This window comes from Salarias fasciatus, chromosome 2 (assembly GCF_902148845.1).
Source record: "Salarias fasciatus chromosome 2, fSalaFa1.1, whole genome shotgun sequence".
NCBI lineage: Eukaryota > Metazoa > Chordata > Actinopteri > Blenniiformes > Blenniidae > Salarias > Salarias fasciatus.
The window spans coordinates 11,982,418-12,006,281 of NC_043746.1; the positions used below are offsets into that span (position 1 = coordinate 11,982,418).

A 23,864-nucleotide genomic window follows, 5' to 3' on the forward strand; every position below is an offset into this window, starting at 1 on the left:
AGGTTTCTCCACCCATTGTCACACAAAACAAGACAGTGACAACATGAAGAGACAGGAATGTATGAACACATGGATTTTACACACGCACACATACATACACGTATAAATGAGATGAACGGATAAAATGCTCAAGGCGTGATGTCCCTTGACTCCACAGACACACCCCAGTTGCCATTCCTTCAGTAGACCTATAAAATCTGACAGTTGATACGGGCTAGCCAGCGCCCTTCATTTTTAAGTGTCATTACAGTACAATAAAGAGAAATCGGGGGGGGGGGGTGAAATTAAATACTCTGGACCAAAGGGAGCGGGGAAAAGAGAATGGGTTGGGGTGGGGGAGAAGCATATACAAAAACAACAGACAGCGTCAGTAGGAATCTCATTGTATAAAGTGGTTTTCCCTGTAACTGTTCTCTCTATAGTAGTAAACATTTTCACAGAGTAAATGCACATCGAAGGGAGGGGGAGGAGAAGCCGCGTCCCTCTCCGACATACGGTACCTCATTTTGTTCTTTAGCTTAACGTTTTCACTTCACTGTCTGTAACATGTTTTTTTCTTCCTTTTTTTTTCCCTTCTCTTTACACTCTGTCTGATGAATCCTGTTCATCGTGTTTCTTTTGATTCACAATTTTTTTTTTTTTCATAGAAAAACACCTAAGTACCAGCTAGGTTTCTTCACAGTCCGGTTTAGTGCAAAGAGAACTCGTCACGCTCTCTCGTCGCTTGGAGGCTCAGCTGCCGTCACGGCTCATGTCTTCCCCAGGACGTTCGACCTGACGGAAGGAAAGGGGCCAGAGGTTGACGAGCGGAAGTGACACGAACTTTGACCTTGACGGGTCTTGTTAGGGAGTCCTCACCTGAGTGCTTTCCACCTGTCCTTCTCTACCTGGTTCTCTGGACTCTCGCTCTCATAGGATGCCAAATAAAGCCCTGAGGAAGGAGTGCGCACAGAGCCAGAGTGAATATTATCCAATTTACTCTCGACTCTAAACAGCTGAGGCTGAATGTTCATTTTTACAGGTCATAAAACAGCGATTGATGAAACTGAATTATTCACCCCGACTGTAATAAATGGAAAAGTGGGCAATCAGTTAAACCATTAGGAGTCACATGGTGGGTAATGATCATCGCATTAAAAGTAAATTACAACAGAACAGCCTCAGTAGAAATGTTGCTGTATAAATAGGCTAAAAAGCAGGAAATAAATCTGTCATCAGTTCTGTGAGTATGTCAGAGGGACGTGGCAGGTCCTCACCGTCCTCGCTGAAGATGGGCGCGGTGTGGAGGTAGTGCAGGATGCCTCCGTCCTCCTCGAACGGACACTCCACCTGTTTCCACGTCATGAACTCGCCGACCTGCCGGGCCAGCTCCACAAATTTCTTTAAAAAAAGAATCCAGAAAATGATCAGTCGCAGCCTCGCGTGAGGGCAGGCTGCGGAGGACAGAGAGAGCCGCACCTCAAAGTTGACGTGACCGTTTGGCAGCCGATTGGCGCATCCTTCATTCAGGAAATAAATGTCTTTTATCAGCAGACTGAAGAAGGGGATCACAATCTGAGGGAAGGGAGGAGGCAGGAATACAAATTGAGCACAGATGTCGAAATGAAACGGATGAAATGTGGAGCCAGCTCGCCGTCAGGTCAGAGTCATGCAGCCTCACCCTTTCTCTGTTGCTGTTGGCGGTCTGCGAGCGATGGGCGGCCCCCCTCAGGGCGGTCCTGTAGTTATAAAAATTCCCCGTGGGATCCATCTGATGCTGTCAAAACAAACGGAAACAAGCCGCCGGCTTCCAGTCATTACCTGTCGTGTGCTTCTCCACAGTGAACACGTGGACGGTGTTTACCTCAAGGATGAAGAACTTGGCGGTTTTGGCTTTGCCCCAAGTCTTCTTCAGCCGTGACACAGGACTCATGTTCATGCCAGCTACAAGACAAGGCATCGATTTTACTACTGATACAAAAGGAAGGGAGGAAAACATCGGGCACCAGTGAGCTCGACGCTGCAGCATTGACGACTCACAGATGATGGCCATGAGAGAGTTGAAGTTTCCGATGTTGAAACACTCCCTCGCCACATCGATGAAGAACTCGATCACCTGGGCCCGCTGCTTCTTCTTTGCTGGCTGCGCAAGGTCATTGTATTGATTTACTCAACAGGCAATGAGATTTCTCTTTCTCTAAAGACAGATGCCTGAATGGATTTCAGTGTAATAACAAGAAAAAATCCACTAGGAGGCAGCGATGCTGTGCTATAATTAATGTTTCAACTGCATTTTTTTGTGAAAGGCAACCTGGTGATGCCTCCTTCTGTTTTTTTTTTTTGTTTTTTTTTCCTACTTGTGCCTCATTACGACCGAGCCCCCTATTAGAGGTCGTCTGATTCTCCTACAGATATCGTAACATCAGTCCACAATCAGAAAATGAGCCTCATGTGCCGCTCACCATGCAGATCTCCGTGGCAACCAGGTAACACAGTCTGTTGAACCATCGAACATAAGCCTCCAGGTTGGTGGTTTTCTTCTTCTGGTCGCTGAAACATGGCTGTTGACCGTGCACACACCCACGCACGCGCACACACATATAACGACAAGTGAGTATGGAACGTGCTGCCGCAGGGAGTTGTACTGATACTAATTAGCTATCTGTCTACAGGCTGAGCCCCTATGTGAGAGTAAATGACAAAGACAGCGAGCTGGGAGCGGAAATTAAAAAAAAAAAAAAAAAAAACCCGATGGAGACCAAGAGCAAATAAGGGAGGAAGGACAGATGGAGAGAAGATGAGCTGATGAGATGGCAGCCAAAAATGAAAAGAAACCGTTGTGAACAAGTGACGGCGTCGAGTGAAAGTGGAAGCAGTTAGCAGCTATTGAGAAAATGCTCCTGTGTGTTTTAAGCAGCTTGGAATATTCAGTAATGTGGAAGTGCTTGTGGCGTCTTGACTGATCGAATATTACAGGCCAGAAACACAACAAAGCTGCACAGCGATTTCCTCCCACTGTCACAGACCATGCATGTGAGATTAAACTGGAGCAGGTGTGACGGTCAGTGTGTGGGACCGTCTCTCTGTGACGGACTGCTGAGTTGTACAGGATGAGCTCCAGCACACTGAATTCTAGACATCTCAAAAGGTAAAAACTGCAGATTTGAAACCCAAGGTGGGAATTCACCTGAGCACAGCTCTGATGATATTGCAATTAATCACACTAAATTGAATTTTCAACTCTTATTGCTGATGAAAGTACACAAAGAAAAACGCTTACCTGCGTTCCATCTAGTGGATCCTTCTGGACAAAAGCCTGGACAAATTCCTCTGGCCCGATATGACTCAAATGTTCCTGGAAAAACACATTTCATGATGTTAAACTGACTTAAATTCACTTGTTAGTGACTTATCAAAAACCTGCTTTGCAAACTAGCTCTTACTTGATTTTCACTGAAATGCCTGATCTGACCTAAATATGATATTAAGTCATGCAGTTCGAGTGTGTAAACATTTACGTCTACACTACATAACACACATGCACCAACGGGGGGGAAGTCCCATTAGCAATTCTTTCATCTCGGTAATGGAAGGCAATCAATAAGGGGAAGTAATGACTCATTGATGTGACTCATTGGAGTCATATTTCCTCAAAGTGACATCTGAGACAATATTCACTTCTATTAAAAGACAGCTGCTGCGCGCTCACACACTTCTGCAAATCAAAATGACTCACGAGACGCTTCCCGACCCCCCCGACTAGAAAGAGGCGCTGCATAAACAACACAGTCATATCACTTTTTCCCCCCTTTGGAACCAGCATCAATGTGTTGACGATTAAGTAACGTTCAAAATGTGAGTACTGCGCACGCCGGATGAATGCTGCTTCTCTCTCTCTCACTGTGTGTGTGTGTGTGTGTGTGTGTGTGTGTGTGTGTGTGTGTGTGTGTGTGTGTGTGTGTGTGTGTAGCTGTCAGGTCACATATATTCACAGCAGTTTTATCTCCTTTGTTTGAGGCCCGAGGCACATCCCTGATTTCTGGGGTGATGTCACTGCTCAGACAAGGGGACAAGCTCACTCGGGCACACACACACATGTGCACACACACACACATACACACATGCAGAAACACAACCACCCCCAGACACACGTGTCCACATTAAGACACACATGAATAAACTGAAGGCACCATGCGTGCAGCGAGGGACACTGCTGAGTCCTTTGTTCGTGGACGCTTTGCTGCATTATTTCCTTTGTGCTTTATGTGTTAAAAGAAGTTGTCACTGGGAAAACCCACACGTCCTAATCAGGGTTACACTACAGCAGGCTTCCATGTGTCTGTCTTTTCTTTTGTTCTTTTGAAGTCGTCTTCTATCGCGGCCACATCTTCTTGCCATCTCCCCGCTTGATGTCTTTTATTTCATGTTTATCTCCTTGATGTGGACTAAATCTCCACTGACGCTTCGCCATTCTGCGCGTCTCGGCCCGCTCTTCTAAGACGCTCTCTGCTACCCCTCGTCCATTCCTATTATCATCTCTTTTCCTGCCCTCTGTATAACCCACGCTTGTCCCCCCCCACCCCCTTCCTCACCAGCTCCACGTGGGTGAGCTGCTGTGCCAGTGTGTAGGGGTCGTTGCAGATGGAGAGCATGTCCTTCTGGATGGGCGGGGGCTTGGTCTTGAAGGCCACCAGCTTGTCAGAGATGGAGGAGGCGTTGAGGGAGACCTTGACAATGCTCTCCTCCCCCTGGCTCATCACAGCCAGCCTCTGGGTGAGTTTCTGCAGCACCTGATTCAGGGTTTTCCAGTAAGCCTGGAGAGGAGAGGACGAGAGCAGAGGAGAGGAGGAGCTGTCAATAATTCATTGAATAATTCATTAAGGAGTTGTAGATGGGTGATGAGCATCAATAACAAAGAGCTTCAGGGTTGCCAGGTTGGGACTGCTCTAGTCACAGCTGAGACAAAGGTTCGTCATGCCTTACAAATGGCAAAAAACTAAAAGTTAATTTTTATTTTAGCACTTCAGTACATTTTGGAAGTTGTTCTTAATGACTTTTTTTTTTAAGTTTGGTACCTTTACCAGAGCTTGTCCGTCCCCCTGTGCAGTTGGCCGGTGAAAAGTGAGAATGTTTAATCTCCACTAATGTAAGAGTACAAATCAAAATCTTTATTTTTAGCACAACGACAATGCATGTTGACAGATTGTAACGATGTTATAAAGAGTTTAATGAGCTTAGCAGTTTGGAGTAACAGTATTTCAGGCCTAGTTAAGCATGTTGCGGTTTTGACACTGCAGCAGTGATGAGTCCAGGAACGTGTTTCCAGGCCCCTCCCTCCGGGTGATGTTCACGGGGGCGGTGAGGTCAGTCTGTTTCATGAATGACCCACAGCCAGAGCTCCCATATGTATGCACAGACACACCCACACGCACACGCACACGCACACACACGCCGCAGACATCCAGCTGTAAATAGCAGCACATTCATCACCACCTGCCCTTCCTCTCTGCCTGTCCTACCTTCACTCCTCTCCTTTCTTCCACCTCTCCCCTTCTGACATTACCCCCGCCGTCCCCGACCTCCAAAACCTTTGTCTCTGCTCCATGTGCCCCCCCTGCTGCCAACATTTTACCCATCCATCTCTCTCTGCCTTGCTTCCCTTGAGACTGCGGATCGAGCCACTCCTCTAATATCCCCTCCTCCTCCTCCTCCTCCTCTCTGCTGGATTGTGTAACAGTTGGTCTCTGGCTGCTCAGCCAACACCGACACTCCGGCTCCGTCCATCATCCACTACAGATTCAGCGCTGATAATTAAATTTAGTTCCCCATCAGGGCATATCTCACTTTAGCTGGTTTATAAATGTTGTAACGGTGGCAGCTCCACCATGGATCAAAATCGCAAGCTTTACAGCCGAGGACCAACTGCTGCAAAAAACTGATAAGAGCAGTTTTTCTCTCAACAAAAATCTTAACGTCTTCCTGTTATCTAGTGCAAATATGGTCATGGCTTTACCTCATCACACGGGGCTATTCTGTGTATTATGTCTTTCAGGAGTCCGACCATCTTCTCGTCCCTGAAGTCCGACGGGAACGTCTCTGTCCATTCCGTCAGCAGCTGCAGGATCTTCGGCCCAAACTTGCGCACTTTTGCCTGTTTTTGAAGAAGCAAAGAGAGTTTACAGCTGCAACAACATCTGTTAAACACACCATCAACATAAAGTTCTGGTCAAAAAAAGAAACATGCTCAGTAGCATCCCGATTCATTAGCCGGGTGGCTGAAATGCAGGAATATGTATTTATGTGTGGCGCAGTGCTGACCGTGTCGAGCGGGCTCTGGTCCAGCTGCTGCTGCTTGATGCACAGCTCGCACACCCTGGCCAGCAGCTCCGGCGGAGGAATGAACAGACGAGCGCTCAGCAAGAAGGTAAACACATAGGCTTTCTGTCAGGGGGAGGAGAGAGACATTCGCTAGGACACCTCCACAACATCGATACAAACACTTCAGCTTTCTGTAATTAAAGGAAGCAAAGCAGCATTTCAAACGGATACGTGGGGTTAATGATCTAAATGGCAGCGCTGTTTCTGGTGATCAGCAGGGTCAGTGGAGGGGGGGGGGGGGGGGGGGGGGGGGGGGGGGGGGGGGGGTCCTTTACCTCGGGGTAGTAATCGGCAGTGGGCACCAAGTTCTGGATGAGCGTGTCCAGAGAGGCGGAGGTGATGGGGGGCCCGTCGGCCAGGCAAGCCCCGGGCCCCGGGCCTTCCTGCGGGGCCTCCTCCTCCTCCCCAGGCTCAGCACAGGCCAGATGAGGGCTGAAGCCACTGGGAGTGGTAAACATGGTGCCTGAGCATACAGTCTGGGGCATTCCTGACTGAAACACAAACACAGAAAACCATGTCAGGAGGACAAAAGGAAGAATTCAGGTTTGGCTGCAGGAAAGGAAACTCAGCCAACACACTTGTTGTTGGGGGGGGGGGAGAATTTCCTCCTGCCAGGTCAGTGCAGGTCAAAACGCCTTTACTGACCATGTTCCAGGGTTTATTTGTGTAATGAAAGGTTTATAGGAGGAGATCCTCAGTTTACCACAGATGGAGTTAGCAGTAGACTCACAGCTTCAGTGGAGCAAAGCATACATGAAGAAAGATTAACAACATTTTCAGACAAATGTACGGTCTGATTTACTCCTTTTCCCTTGCAGCACACTGACCCACTGCAGTAATTGAGGTATTCGGGGTCCCTCCCAACCCCCGTCTCACACACCCGCACTGACAGATGAGGAAAAGAAAAAATGGGTCAGCCAGTCGCCGTGGAGACCGACTGTTGCTGCCTGAAAGCAACGGCGTGGCCTCCAACACGACCCTGAATGTCTTTGTCTCACAACTGCATTGAATTACGCGTTTTAAAAATTTAGCATGCGTCTCTGTTCAATGGGCGACGCTGCAGCTGGAATGAAGAGGAAGCGGAGTGGAGGTGGCGCAGGCAGCAGAGACTACTGGAATCCTTCAGGGCGAGGTTACTGACACGACTAATCACATTTAAAAACACACGCTCAATGCCGAGTTTCAAAATATCAAGAAAAGTGAATCAATTGGGAAGTAAAAATTTGACACATTCGGTGATTTGACTCACAGGAAGTTATTTCAGATGTAAACATTGCACATTTTTCTTGATTGAAGCTTAGACAACAGCCAGGACTGGGACAGAGTAACACACTCACACACCCATCTGGGTCTGCCTATAGATACAGTGCATTGCAGACTTTAACGGGAACGAAAAAGCGATGCTTCAAAGATTTGCAGTTTCAGGACAGAAACAGGGCATGAGCATTCACCCAAAGCATCCCTCTCCTTCCTATAAACTGATACCATTCCAGGTTTGCCGGAAGCATTCATCCTTTGGTGACCTTCAGGTCCCGACTCGATAAATTAGTGTCATGGGACCCAAGGGTGAAAGGTCAAACGCACAGTGCCATGCAGAAGAGCGGCTCATGTCTCCAGTTTCCTGTGAGTGGTCCAGTTTTCCTTTGTTCGTAACAGTTTCCTGACATGTGAGCACTTATTCATGCACTTGCACAGACACACACACACAAGGAGAAACAGAAAAGGCTGGGGGATGGGAAACCTGTCTTTCTGAGCTCTGCTTTCAGCCTTCCTTCCTACTTGCACCACTGACACCTACAGCCATAACTTATAATATGAGTTGTGGTCAAAGGGGCGACGTGCCGCTGTCTCCTCCTCAGAGCGATAATCACGGCCCTGCACCGCACACTGCTGTCACACACTCATACAGAGTGAGGAGTAAACAGAGGTATCTAACTGACCAGACTGTTTTGTGGGAAAAGAGGATATAAATAGAACAGTAATGCTTGCTGTTACTTTTGGGCTGTTTTATTGTCGCTGTATAGATTAGGTTCCAAGGCAAACAAGGCTGGGATGTCCTTGCAGTGACCTCCTCTGACTGGATTACAGCACACATCCACAGAGAAGACATGGCTTGATACGCAGAAATGAACAAATCCGACATGACTTTACAACAATGGCGCAAACAGGAAAGGCTTATGGTCACTAAAGAGAACGTCCTTTTGATTAAGAATGACAGAAACGATGATATCTGCAGGTTATGAGACTAAAATTCTGCAGTTTAAGCATGCACTCATCTGCCTCTGAGTCTGTATTCATACATGTATAGGAGTGACTGGAGGTTTCGTTCTACGTGCCCACACTGCCAACGACTTCCTCTATCGTTTCTGATAATCTCCACTTCTCCTTACTTCTCTCTGCTCCTGCCTCCAGCATTTCTGGAGCCGGCTGTGATTCATTATTTCATCACAGCTCCGTGTCTCCATCAATCAGTCATCAACAACTTGAAGCTGTAAAACAGGAGCTGAAGTCAGTCAGGTAAATCTTCCGCAGACGTGTACATCCTATGACAGAGACCAGCAGTGTGGGAGTGTGCCAGACCGCAGTCTGCGTCTGTCTGAAGAGGCTGAGGCGGTGAAGGAAATTTACACTTTCAACAGTGCAGCAACGATGCTTGAACCTATACGTGTGTACATATAATAAACTGTTATAAATACAAAGAAATCTTGCCTGAAGTCCTCAAGGCTTAAAATAGACAGGAAGATGATTCAAACATATCTAGAAACTATAGTACAATCAGAAAGACATCAAACTGAGTAATCATAGAAGAAATATCAATTCAATAACAACAGCAAAGCGAGATCACTCAAAACAAGGAAATGAAGCATTTTAACTTTCAAGACAAAGCATAAGCTACTGACACATCACCAGGTTTCATAAAATAAGAACTAAAATAGTCAAAACACTTCCTTCCTGTCCCAGACTGGAACTTTTTCCAACCAGAAGTATTATTTTAAACCCACACTGCTTACAGCACTTTTCCCGCAGTGTCAAAAAGTCACCCAGGGCTGTACTCTATGTTTAACTTGTTTCCATACCTCCTGATACACCCCGCTCCCTCTGCGTCTGTCACAATGCATCAGCGCTGCGTGAACAAACGCACTGAGAAACAAGCCGCTGAGAACAGGTGAGTGTAGTGGTGTGTGCTCTAATCCCCCATGAGATCTCCAGAAGCCAGCCAACGGCAGCCCAGCGCTCTGTCTAGACAGCTGGGGGAGTGTCATTGTTAGTGGCCCTCTCAGCGTGTGTGTGTGTGTGTGTGTGTGTGTGTGTGTGTGTGTGTGTGTGTGTGTGTGTATACGTCTTGTGATTCTGTGAGGCTGTTATCGCAGCCATCGGGGGATCCACCTTCTTTGTTCTATGTGATTAACAGAAAGGCAGTGTCTGGAGACACGCAGGCTTTATCTGTCAGGCACCCTTGACCGTCTCGCCGCTCGCGCTGCTGTGTGTTGTTGAAATAAAGGCATTCCTCACTCCAGCAGGCAGCTTAAAGCTGTCAAACCGCTTCACAGCTCTGTTAATTATTGTCCACTGGTTTCTATTTCCATTTTTGTTCTCTGTAAAACCTGTTTCGCCAAATACTAGAATACTGAGTCTGACTCTGTACGTGTGTGTGTGTGTGTCTGTGTGTGTGTGTGAACTGCTGACAGATCAGTTCTTTCACTGAGGGGTGAAAGGATGAGGACAGTCAGCATTAGCAACAGCTCTCCATTAAGACTGAAGAGGCCCATTCTGTGCAAATCTCACCACTGTCTGACCTGTGCCATTAAGAGGTCAGAGGTCAGAGGTGGAGAAGAGAGGTTTCACTGGGGTGACAGTGGGGGCAGGGGGTGGACTACAGTAGCATCTTTGTAGCTATCCAATGTCCCTCCAGGGTCATTGCTGTATTATCGATCCATAGCTTTGCCCACTTCGATGCCTTTGACGCGGCATTGTGTTATTTTTAGAGTCAACTAGAAAAAAATGAATTCGTCACCAATATGGTTGTAAAGTATGTTGCAAATGTTCTACAAATTCAAAGTGACAGTTCTTCTATGAAGAACATGAATTATAAATAATCCAAAATTAATTTGCAGGAGTATCAAAGGGCAGCAGACATATGCTCAAAAACAATGAAAAAAAAAAACTGCACTGTTTGGGAATGTGAAAGAAAAAACGTTGCAAAATGCAAAAACATGCCTTAGTCACAGCAGGTGTAAGTGAGAGCACTGTTATTCAGAATGATGAATCCCGGAGCACAAAGACATTAATATGATCTACCCAGGGGTTTGGATTTAGTATAAAACAATACTGTGATTGCAGTGCTTAACAACATCACTGTGTAGTTCAAGACCTAAATAGTAGAACCACTGAGCTCAAATTGACCTGTATTTGAAAAAGAAGGGTATAAAAGAACATAGGTCTATCTTCTAAGATGGAAAAACATTATGGTTATAACAACTGCATGCAGGCCTGTGGCGTTCATCCTCCAGTTGGAATAAATTCCACACATGTCCTTCAGGGTAAAACCAAGGGTATGGCCAATGCCATTCATTCCTGCATCAGCAGACCTCCTACACTGGCTCGATATTTTGGTGACAAGAGGGACTCTCTTGCTCTGATGCTTCCTTGTATTCCCGTACAGTTCTAATTTTGATAGAAATACCGACTGTTCCTATATTGAGAACACCGAAGCAACCGGTGTGAAAGACGTATTCAAAAATAAACTCTCATCTGACAGTATGTGGGACTTTTTTTTCGGTTCTTATACATGTGAAGGTGGGAGGCACTGGGGCTGATTCTTTCATGTTCTCAGTAAAAAGGAAGGTAGATTGATACCAAGAAACACCGCAATGCAAGTGAAACCATGACGTGATGCGACTGCATTCTCAATTCAGAGCCTCATCATGACAACAAAAAAACACACACCTTATTGACTGCGTCAACACGTGGTTTTGTGTCTCTGGTCACATCCTGGTTTCAGAGGCCACAGTTAAAAACAGTAAAGACTGTTTTCATGCTGGAGGACGTGAGATCCTCCCCGAGATAAAAGACAGTATTTCAGCGCTGAGAGTGCTTAACTTCGTTTCTGTCAGAGTCTCTAAACCCCTCTCTCCCTGTGCAAACCTCGCCATGTGACTCCCCAGCTCCCTTCTCAACACATTTCCATACTGTAACACTTCCTATCTAAATCAGGATCCACATGTTGACACCTTTAACACCACACAATTTCCACACTTTGTCTATTTTCGGTCCGTGCTCTGAAAAAGCTGATAGTTGTGTATTTTTGGTCCTGACACTGTTTTGGGTTCCTCGGAGTATTGCAGCCCTGGCCTGAATTTCTCAGTGTTCTTTGAAAGCTGAATTGATGCAACAATTGAAAAAAAAATAACAAAAAAAAAAAAGGGGGGTAGTCTCATGATAGCACGAGCTTGAAAGAAAGCAAACACCTCTTTGTCATCTGGCCTCCGATTCCCCTCACACATGTCCCCTCCGCCGTGGCCCCTCCTCCTGCGTCTCCCTATCCACGCCCTACTTTCTCCTGTGCCCAGTCAAGACGCCTGTGCAGATGGCCCTGCAGCAGCCTGCTCTCCCAGCGGGGGCTGCTGGCACGGGAGGCTTTCTGGCCTCCTGCCTCCACCATCATCCCCAATCTCTACACGGGCCCAAAAGTGTACTGGCGTCCAGATACGAGGGGCAAAGCCAATCTGGCTGCAGGGCTGCACAGCGGCTGCCTGGCACAGCTGACAATTGAGAGACTGCAAAATACCGCACATGTCACCGCACACACGCCGCAACGAAATCAAAGCAGCGCACGTTTGTTGGGTGTGAGTGTGTGTGTGTGTGCATGAGTCTGAGGAGGAGTGGAGCTGAAAACAAATGAGTTCATTGTGTCTTGATACAACACATGCATGCAAACTTGCACCCACTCAGCAGCCAAACACAGGATTGAGTTACAGCTGAGGCATTTCGGCTCCCCACCCATTTCCCTGCTTCCCTCTGCTTTGAGCGGCTGACAGAGGTCGGGATTCCCAGCCGGGGCTCAACCACTGACACACTCCCCAAATCCCCGGTATTGGAATTCCCCTGTAGTGGCTGGGCGGGGGTCACGCTGATATTCTGGCACCTGTTCCGCGCCCGCGAGCTCTATCAATTCCTATGCAAAGCTTACTGGCATCCTCCTGCAGGGAGGCTGCATGCGCGTGTCCCATCCTCATTCCCGAGCGAGTTCAGACACAGCTGGGCGCATGCAAGTGTTTGTGTTTCAGTTTGTGTGTGTTTTCAGGAAAGGGTTGTGAAAGCCAAAGTTCATCTGAGTCCAGTGAGGTCATTTCCTCATTGCGAAAAAAGACATAAAAATAAAGAAATCTAGCCAACTGCTATCCAAAAGGATGCATTCAGATTTTGCTTTTTCTGACTTATCAAGATGTAGCATGATGCACAGAGTGTGTCGCACGAGAGATGCTGCAGACATAATCCCTGAAGTCAAACTTTTACCTGTCTGAAATTTACATTTAGATGGAATTGAAACTATCATTACACAAAAACCATTAGCTGAAAAAAAATCTGAGCTGCTTTTGAGACCAGCCCTGAAGGTTGAGCATCGTTCTGCCCCGACTCCATTTTCAGACCACTTCACGCGCGAGGAAAATACACTCGCAGCCCCGTTTCTCTGCCGCTCCGCCAGTGAAAATGGAGTATTAAAATGAACTGAAGGTCTCTGACACGATGTGTCTGAGCAATTCATCACGTCACTTAAGAGATAATTGGTGCTGAACACAGACTGGCTCTCGGTGAGAACGTAACACATGTCTGAGGCTTGAGTGCCCTAAATCTGTCATTCACAATGGTCATATAATGCTTTAAAACACGGCCATGTGGGGTCTTCTTAAATTCCAATTTACAAACAGCCTTCATAAAATGTACCTTCACCAGGGAATCAGACAAGAGAGATTTCGCCAGCACCAAAGAATGGGAAATGGGTTGCAAATCCATTTCCATTAGTAAATGAAAAACGCAATAATATACCAAACATTTATACACACAAATACACACAACCTACAGTCAAGGTTAAAGCCAATCTGATTTTACTTCAAGTGGTACTTGTAGGAAATTATCAGCTCAGCAAATGATTGGTAAATAAATAGGAAGAAAAATGAAGTGTAAAGCTGAATTAAATAACCTGTATGTATCAATCAACAGCCAGGCCAGCTCTTAAAAGACTGTTTGTCCAAACATACAATAAATATTGAATTAATCTCAATAAAACCTGTTCATTATCCATGAACTAATGATTGAGAGGGTGACAGGTGCGACCTTAGCAATTTGATCAGGAGGACTGTGTGTTTTCCTTGTGAAGTCCGTCTGTCTGCTCGTTACGGCCGGTACAGGCAGAGGCCAAGCAGCGTGTCACTGCTGAGGTCTGATTTCAAAGCGTATTCATTAGTGTTGAGGGATGCACGGCCTGGTCTCTTCACATGCCTCGTCCATTTTGATAAGATTAGAGACAGACAGCCAGTGGTCAAAATACACATTTAAATGGTTCTCTACTAGTTTTTTTGCAAGTATTTTGAGGGAAATTTATTTCAGATCTATATTTCTTAATTTTCTTGTGCACCAAGCTTTCTGGGGGAAAAAAGGATTTTATTCATATTGCTTGTCCACTGATTTAGCAGCATTTTACATTGTGAATGATATTCACACACCAATGGTGACTGCTGCCACGCAGGGCACTCAGTCCATCCACTGGGACCACTTGGCGTTCAGTGTTTTGCTCAAGGACACTTCAACACATGGACAGGCAGATGTTTGGGATCAAACCCACAACCCTGTGAGACAACCTGCTCGTTGGAATGAGCCACAACCACCTGATAAATACCTCTGTGTATTGTATACACACATACAATAAAATGTGTTTATCCTTTCCTTTGCAATCTGGCTTTAAATATCTAAAGGGTTTTTTTTTCCACAGGGAAAACAATATTTTCAACAATTCCATCAAGTTCCTTCATCCTTTGGAAACCTCCCTTCACTTCATCCACTGGTGCATTGCTGCAGTTCTTTGCCTCGATTATCAAAGCAGTTTGAAAGCAAAAGTGTTCATTCTGTCTCCTGTGTGCTTCACGTTCGCGTGCATCCACATGAAAAAAAAGAGCTATGCAGGAAAAAACACTGCTTCGTGGTAGTATGAGCTGTAAATAACTCAACAGGATATTTAGAGGAGAGAAATATGGTTTTTGGCAAACTGCATTTAATTTAACACAAAAACTTCTTAAATATTGCATTTATTAAACTCAAGCTGTTGTGGGGTCCTAAGTTCCAAACCAAATCCAAGAATTAAACTTTTCGTTATCAACACACTGTGTTTACTGCTATGAATTATGTCCATGTCCATACGGCAAAATCCTATATAGGAAATATCTCCTGTATTTTACATTTTGTTTATCTCCACCTCTGATGAGCAGAAACTCTTGGACCAAAGGACGATCACACTGCTCAAAGCCAACGGGTGACAGAGTCATTTAGGGTTTACTACAGGGATCTCATCATGTTCCACTGCTTTAGTGAACCTGCCAGATCCATTACGATTGACCGCCAATAGTTGGCCATGCGACAGCAAGCAGGCTGTGTGGAGGCAGCTCAGACCGGCCCTGGAGAGCTGGAGAGCGCCGAGCGTTTCCATGGAGTCAAGCCTCCTGGTGGGAGGTAATTAGATGCCTGTTGTGTCTCCAGTGTGACACCTCCTCCACTCTTTAATTCCATCAAAATCTCTTGTTTTCCCTCTCGTTCTCCCTCTCTCGTCAGAGCTGCCGACTCTGAGCGATTCCACATGTGACCCCCAACGTGACCTGTCAACGCGATCAGTCTCATCACCGCTGTCTCGGTGGCAGGGCTGCGGAGCCACCAGAGGACATCCAGAGGCCTGTCAGGTACACAAGCTGGGACATTTCTGTGTTTCTCTGTCAGCCAAGCGCTTCCTGAGTCATGTAGTTTCGGCAGAGTGTGAAGAAAGTCAAGGAAAAAAAAAATGACATGTCACAGATACTTGACAATCTACAAGCAGGGGTGGGAAATTTCATAAGTGCATTCATGCCAAATGGGGGGGAATACAGTGAGAACCCTGAGAAGGTGCCTGGTGAGAAAATGTTAAAAAGTACAGAAAGAAGCATATTTCTATTGCATAAACATTTTTTAATAAAAATATTTTGTCTCTCCTTTGAAAATTGCTTAAAACTGCTGTGGGATGATGATGATAAACGCAAAAGAAGGAATTCCTGGTTCAAAAGGTATCACCAATTAGACGTAGTAGCTGTGTGTTTGGATTCCACAGCCACAAGCCAGTAGTGGAATTCTGTCATGTCTGCAAAGTAGAGCAGTGTGTGATCTATGATTCTTTCAAGACACACACACACACACGCACGCACAGATGTGCATGCACGCACACACCCCTTCCCCCACATATACACACAAGCAGCCATAAACCTTGTGGAGGTGATAAAGCTGTCACTGGTCCCAGACGAACAGCTACTGTGTTTACGTCCCTGCCGACCTGCCCCAGAGAGACCCTGCCTTCCCTCCCGTTCACACACCGGCCTCGCTTCAAGTCCCATCCAACCAAACGATGCCCTCATTAACAGCACACCTGTTATTCTCTGCAGACTTGGCCTGAATTGGAAGGGAACATGAGTCGCGGTCTGTGTCTGTACCTGCACGCTTGTTAAAGCGTTTCTGACAGACCCCAGCTCCTCTGACTCACAGCGCTATAGCCTCCCATATACCTTACTGTTAAAGCAAGCTGTTGCTTCCATTCAAAGTCATTCTGTCTTAGGGCGGCAGGGCTTTACAGGGTCTGTAGAATTAGTAGCACAAGGTTTTGATCGCTGCCATACAATGTCATAAGGTTTTAATAAATTAATAAAGGTGCAGGATTGAAATAATCTACTGCTTATGGATGTTCAAACAAGAGATAAGCAGCTCACTGATTGGCAGAGTTCAATTTCTCCCATTCTGCATTAGCAGTCATGACACAGAATAAGCTGAGCAGTACAGAAGCGCTCTCTTGTCAGTGAAGGTGAGAGTGAGCAGGCACGCATTTTATAGGACCGCATCCTAAACAGAAGCAGGAAGTGGAGATTTAGCACAAGGGAGAGTTGAGAACTGCCTCCATGCTGAGAGAGCACAGTCACAAAAAGCATGATGGCCACTCCAGCTCCAGCGTTTCAGTGGGGGGGGGGGCCTGGAGCCTGGCCGAGGCATGGATGAAAGAGCGGAGCTCAGGGTGTGGGAGCAAAGGCCTGAAGCAGGGGTGGCGTTACTGGTAGCAGCAACAGCTCCAGCTACAATTCTCCCCACCTAACTGGTTTTTGACAGAACCGGTCTTACTTCCATCCACTTTGCAGTAAGCTGCAGGAGAGAGATAACAAATCCGTCTGGTTTGTATTGGGGAGCTGCTGCATTGCCCTTGGGCAAAAAGAGCGCTCACCACTTTTTGGATGCTTTAGTGGATGATGCACATTTTTACGTTCAAAAGAAAACACGCCTAAAATGTCAACACCTGCTTTTTCCTACTACCGCCTCTGAAGACAGTCACACTCAGATAAGCTATCCACAAATATTTTTTTAAAAGAGAGGAAAGCAGTGTTTAAGAAAATCAGCATCAAATGTACACCGATGCTGTTTAATGGCATTGCTGATGACAGTAAACGAGATAAGTGCTGTGCTCTGTTCACTGAAGCATGTCCACAACAGCAGCACGTGGTGTCTGTCAGGCTTATCAGTCTTTGTTTTCAGTATTACAGTGTCACCTGCAGTCCGACTTCTATCTTCCTCTGCGGAAGGCACTGCAACACGGGAGGTGAAGTAGGGTGATTGCTTGCAGCAACAAAATGGAAGGGCTGACAGTTTTTAATATCAGCGATGACATGACGGAACCCCTGTACGACTGCAACAATGACAACATGTCAGGAATCCCCGGTGAAGTGGCTCGAACGGAGCCTTCCAGAGACAGTGGACGTTTCCTCCTCATCGTCAATATCAATGACACCATTTGAAATCCCCAAAAAAGTGTTAAAAAAAATGAGTTGTGCATGAAAGAAAGTCTCCATTAAAAAATTTAATTACATCACTTTGTCAAAGACTTTTCTTTTCCACATCTCCACCTGCTTGGATGTCACGCTACATAACATCTAGTGTGTAAATCTCTTGGATGTGTACAATAAGCAAAGCTCTGCACTGCAGCTCTTGTTTACTCTTCCTGTCTCACATCTGCTCAAAAGAGCTTAGACTAATAATCTGACCAAACAAACAACCTCAACAAATAATCCCAATAAAATGACAAAATAAAGAGAATAGAAAGAATCAATAAGATCAGACTGGCGAGCTCCATCCATCCATTGTTAGCTGCCCCAGGAGCAGAGGGACTGATGGGGGGCCTCTGAGGCTCCTGCCTGGGGCCCCCGGAGAGGAGGAAACACCCCTGCTCCCCGGAACGTGTCGGGGACAGAAGGCGCAGCCGGGTTCCCCCCGCAGACACGCGCGCCGCTGACTGTGACGCGCTTATCGTAGTAAAAAGTGACGCAAGCGGCACCTGAGCGATAAGGCATCATGACGTCACCATCACATCGCGAGTAAAACTTCCAAATGTGACGTCGCGTCGTTCGAAACGGACCAAATGTCACGTTCCAAAAAAAAAAATCTGTCAGTCACGCGCACACGCAGGACAGCCGCGCACCACCACAGGGACGCACAAAGACACGCAGGTTTGTGGGCGTGAGCGCAGTGTGAATTACGCCAGTGTGGCAGTTGGTGCGGGGAACCGCGTCTTACCGGCACTACACTCTGATCCCCATGTCTGATCCGAAGTGATCCCGACGTCAATCAGCAGGTATTCCCCGGTTCAGCGGAGGCTCACGGAACAGCCCGTCCAGCACGCATCCGTGGGAGAAGTACAGAGCCGGACTCCAGGGGCACAGCCCGATGGATGGAAGTGGGGAAACGCCTGCTGTGCGTGTTCAACAAATGTTGAATTAAATGTTGCGGCGGTGGGCAGGCGGCTGCCGGCGGACAGAGGGAAGAGACGGAAGCTGCTGGCCGTGTTAAAGGTGTCCCTGAAGGCGTGGCGACCGTCCTGTCCTGCGCCACGGAGACACGGCGGACTGCACCCTACATCCACACGTCCTCGGAGCAAGTGGTTTCGGAAGAGGAGAGGACGGAGAAGTACTCACACACGAGTCAAGCGCGAACTATAACCCGACTTCCGCTTTGGATTTTCAAAACAAGTTCCGGGCGCAGGTGGAAAAACCCGATATAGCGCAGAGTTCTGCTCTGAACGGTCATTTACAAATGACTCCTCATGCATAGTTTCTGTTTAGGGAAATCATACATTCAATCTTGAACGACCGTGTGTGCTTTATTTTACAGAATAGTTTGATAAACAAGATCTCCAAAATTTGTACAATAACATTTAAAACCTGTTCAGGTTTTCTCATAAAAAACGATATTTTTTAACATCAATACATAATGACACAACAGTGTAAAATTGATTGAATGACACTTTCAACAGTCTGTCAAGAAAACTGGTCTGTTTGAGAAACTCAAGCTCAGTTGTCCATGAAAATGACTATACTGAACAACATATGAACCCAGTGTTCGGGTTTTCCCAGCTGGGTTTCCCCAATTCAGGGTCAGTTTCCAACCCACCTATACAGGGCTCTAAGTAGTTAAACCTCATAGTAAACAATTCCAACTGGCATCTAAAACAATACAATTTCAAAAATCATAATTTGAGAGTAAAATGCTAAAACGCTAATCAATTAAAAATGCATTACACTAGTAGAACATTTGCAACTTTTATCTTCAATAGATATACTTGAATACGCAGCCTACAACAAAAACAAAAGTACAATGTGATTTTATACATACTGCGTGCGTGCGTGTGTGTTTACAGTAAGAGAGCTGTTATTTTGAAGACAGTGCTTATTTCCTGCTCTTTCCCTCAGTGTGTGTGGTTTGACGCTGCTTTGAGCAGCAGTAATACACCACGTACTACTGTCACCCTTTCATTCCCCACACATCTGGTTCTGTCTCATTTCAAACATGTAACCTGTTTGTTCCCTCTTTTGTAATAGTCTAGTAGTAATCCCATTGAGGACTGTGTCATTCACTGAGGCTGGCCAAAATGCATGTGTAGAATTCAGAAATTGAATTCCAAAACCAATAGGCTACAGCAAATAGTTTTAATGTTAATTCCGTATTTACAGTAGTTCTTCGGTTTGGTAATATGTCTTGCCACCAAGCATAATCTTGAGTTCAGTGTAGTTTTACACTTAAAGGCATATTGGAAAAAAATTGAAATAATATATAATATAATATAATATAATATAATATAATATAATATAATATAATATAATATAATATAATATAATATAATATAATAATAAAATTATCTATAGACCTCTGTGAATGTGCGTTGGTCCTCTGGCTTCTTGTGTGTTGCTGTTTCTGTATGATGGAGTTAAAAAAGTTTTTTGTTTTTTTTTGTTTTTTTTATAAGAAAAGTGTTCATGTGTTAAAGAAGCATAGAGACTAACACACACAGAAATAATTAAACGACTGCAATGCACAGTGATAAAGGTCCTTGTCGGGCCATGAGGGGCTGCGTGAGCTGATGTCCCTGGGGCTTTGATGCCTGCTGTTGGACCTTCTGGATGAGGGAAAATCTGTGCCTGACATTGCAGCAGAGGACACAGATAAATCTCTTTCCTGTATTTATATACATACACAAAGAAGCAGGTGCAGCATCTTGCTATGGCAAAGGTTGAAGGCTGACTGATGTGTATTCACACTTGTTTTTTTGGTAGACTTGATAAAGAGAGTGTTTTTTAAGATACAGGGTATGAGACATTGGCATCAGCATTCATGAGTTGTATTTTAGTTTTTGTCGTGATTTATACTGATTACTGAAATGCTTTTTTTATATCCATTGTAAATCACTGAAAAGAAAAGGAGCCACATTTATGCTGAATGAAGATCAGCGTCTCAGTGTTTAAACCCATATGCCCACGGAAACTAACAGCATTGTGGTGAAAATATAAAGTATGTGTATTCATAAGATCAGAGTTCAGGTTCAGTAAATGTTTTAGCTGTGGTATTTATGCCAAAAACACTGGCTCTGCATTGTTGATGTTGGCAAGGTATACAATTCAAGGAATTGCAGAATCATTAAAGAATAGACATTCCTGTCAGACAAGTTGAAAACAAGCTATTGGCAGCTTGGGAAAGCTGTACAAAAACAACAGTGATTAAAACAACACATCTCTCTGAACTATGACTGTGATTGTTTACATTTTATTTTGAAAATCTGGACATTTGAGATACCTAAAGGTTTTTTTTGTTTCCCAATCCCAAACCAATTCATCAACATTGTTACAAATAATAAGTAGTCGGATGAAATATGACATACGTAAATTGCAGTAAAAGAGATATCTGTATGTATCTGTCCTTGACCAAAAATGTAAATGCTGAAATAAACAGGAAATCTGGAATTGAAATGATTTTCCCCAGATGGAAGGGTGATTTCCCACAGAGTTAGAGTGTGAGCATACATGGTAACTACACACACAGTATGCACACATACTGACACAACAATGATTCAGCTGGCATATGGAGAGAGCTATGAGGCCAATGTGTTTACTGTGCTCAGATATTCAAGAGACTCTGAACGATTATGTTGGTTCTGCGTTCACGTCTTTTTTTCATTTGAACAGTTCCAGCGAATGACTACATTTGCCAAATTGATGTGTTGCTCTTGCTCGATGACCAATGGTTTACTTTCCGTGCAGGCAGCGTTTCTAAAATGTCAGAGATGGCTGACACAAATACACTCAGATGTGTCACACTGCCTCCGCTTCTCACCCTCCTCGCTCAGGTTCACAATACACAGGAAAGATGGCGCAACAGTATTACTGACGGATGCAAATTTCAGCATTCACATTAACAATGCAATGGTTCAAACTGTGCAACACACTTTTTTTTTTCCTTTTGCATGCGGTGTATCACACCCACAGTGTGCCCGTATCAGAAGCTGTTGCTTGGTGCTGGCAGGAGAGAACGACATCGGAGATTTCGTGTTAACAAAGTTGACAGGCGAAGATGAAATCTAGCGCTAATAATCAGTTTGGGTGAGAATGCGGTGTTCACAAGAATTATCTTCACAGAAACTGCAGCGCTTACTGAACTGAGCTACAGACAGGGCTACTTCTGATGTGTGACGAAGCAAATTCAGTTACAGGTTTTACAGGAAGAGCAGGGAGAAGACATTTGGTCATATGGTGGATACTGATAACTGAATCATCAAATGTCAAAACAGCATTTCTCTATAGATCTATTGTTTTGAGGATAACTCGCTGCTTTGAAGCAGCTGTCTCTGCCTCTCACCGACTTGTGCTTCTTAGGTTTTCCTGCCTCTGTTTGTGCCTCTTCCCTCTCCCCACCTCTCTTCCTCTGTTTTTCCCTCACAACTCTGTTTCCTTGGCACTCCTGCAGGGCCTAACATGCCTTGCCAGGAGCACACTCATTATTTATGCCACTGAACGTGCACCAAAACAAAGTGAAATTAGTTTTGCATCTGTTACAAATATAAATCATGTCTAAATGGGGCTACAAGTTATTCTACACAAATGAGGATTTAATCCCAACGCTTTCGACCTTCTTAATTTCACCATTAGTAGAGAAAATGTTCAAAGAGAAGCAATTGTAATGGAACGGGAAGATGTTACAGGTTTCTGGTAGAGACTCCTGCAATGCAATACTGCAACACAACAGGATGGACGGACTACTAGCTGCCAGAGGATGAGTGGGAGGAGAGGGAGAAGAGAGAAGACACATTCAGGAGAGAGAGAGAGAGAGAGAGAGAGAGTGAGAAAACAACTCAAACACTTCACGGGACAGATTCCTGGAGGCATTGGTAGTATGGGAGTTGAGAGACCTTTGCTGCCTGTCATTTGTTCGTCCGCTGCTGCTCGTGAAGAGAACAAGTTGGACAAAGTGCTCTGAGTGCCAGATCCGCACCAGTGCCAGGTCTCGTCTGCCACCCCGGCCAATCAGTCCTCCCGTCTCCAGGCGCCTCTCTGTCTCTGAATGGCTCGGGTTGTGCACCACCCATCCCTTTGCGCACCCCCCCCCCCCCCCACCCCCACCCCCACCCCTTTCAGAAGAGGGGAATGAACAGAATGAGGTGACAAAGCAAGAGTGCTCCTTTGTGGCAGTTAAGGAGGAAAGGGAGGGTTGTCTGACACCCTCAGCCGTGGGCCCTCTTCTTTAGGAAGGCAAATCTGGGAAGTAATGAGAACTGAACAGTAACGAGGCCGGAGAGACACACAAAAAGCCTGGGAGGGAGTCCCAGACTCAGACAGAGAAGGTCAGGGCAGCACGATCTGAAGTTGATTACATATATTAGTGGTTTCTAACCTGGAACTGTATCTGCCCTCACTGGCTACTAATGAGAAGCGCCAGTGTAACGAATGACAAGAAATGTCATTTGAGTCTTGGTCACCTTAAAATCAAGGTTAACATGTAGTATTAACCAGGACTTTTTTTTTTGTTGATGTTGTTTTTAATAATTTTTTAAGTTGAACTTTTTAATTCTCTTGATGCTACTTTGTCCTGTTTTCCCTCTTGTCCCATGCAGACTACTTCCATGAGCAGAGGAGTGAACAGGCCTGCCAATACGGCTCGACTCAGGAGTGTGATGACGCTGGGAATGGCTGAACAAGCATGACAACATAAAACTTCCACATTTATTTGTTCTGTCATGCTGATATACTGTATAACAGGAACAACAAGCAAACAGTTCCTGAAAAATATGCATTGTGAAATCTCAATTAGTGTTCAACATTGCACAAGGCTCAAATCTTGCACACAATCAAACACATGTTAGAATAGTCAAATGTGTCAAGAAAATGTCGCTCAGTCAAAAATGTTTCTGTAAATAAGAATAAAGGAGCGGTGATGCATTCTGAAATGGCTGGTAAAATGTTCTTGAAGAGTTATTTTAAAAATTATATTGTTTGAATATCATTTATCCAAGCAACACAAGCTAAATGCAATAAATGTGGTTGTGTTGAACTGCACAAAAGAACGGTTTGCAGTTATTACCAAACACAAACTATCAGCAAAAATGCTGTTAGGGAAGCACGCACAGGAAATCCTGTAACAGAAGCTAAAGAAAGACAAGATGCTTGTTCATTTTATGCAGATATTGTCAAGGAAGTCAGAAAAGATGATTATGTTTTACTGTGGTGGAAGTCAACGAGTATATTTTGTGCTGAGCCCTCCAAGAGGTGAAGACTGCAATACGGTTTGACTGACACAGCTAACATAACATGAACGCATCCGGACTCAGGAAGCAACAAAGTAGTGTCTACACTGTGCATTAAGAAAATAATGTCAATTAAATTTAAGAAGTATTTTTCCATTCATGCAATAGAACA

At 45.2% G+C, this 23,864-nt stretch overlaps 1 protein-coding gene across 1 annotated transcript; it reads right to left on the reverse strand.

Annotated features, from left to right (window-relative positions):
* Nucleotides 1-145: 145 nt before the first annotated feature.
* On the reverse strand, nt 146-18,575 carry LOC115400819 (ras-GEF domain-containing family member 1C). Its single transcript, XM_030108869.1, has 14 exons — nt 18,202-18,575; nt 6,633-6,848; nt 6,298-6,420; nt 5,993-6,130; nt 4,572-4,793; nt 3,260-3,334; nt 2,442-2,540; nt 2,020-2,122; nt 1,844-1,923; nt 1,661-1,756; nt 1,459-1,554; nt 1,257-1,380; nt 859-931; nt 146-774 (listed from the first exon to the last, which is right to left on the reverse strand). The coding sequence occupies exons 2-14, from the start codon at nt 6,840-6,842 to the stop codon at nt 750-752; spliced, it is 1,464 nt and encodes a 487-aa protein (XP_029964729.1). The 5' UTR covers nt 6,843-6,848; nt 18,202-18,575; the 3' UTR covers nt 146-749.
* Between the last annotated feature and the right edge of the window lie 5,289 nt (nt 18,576-23,864).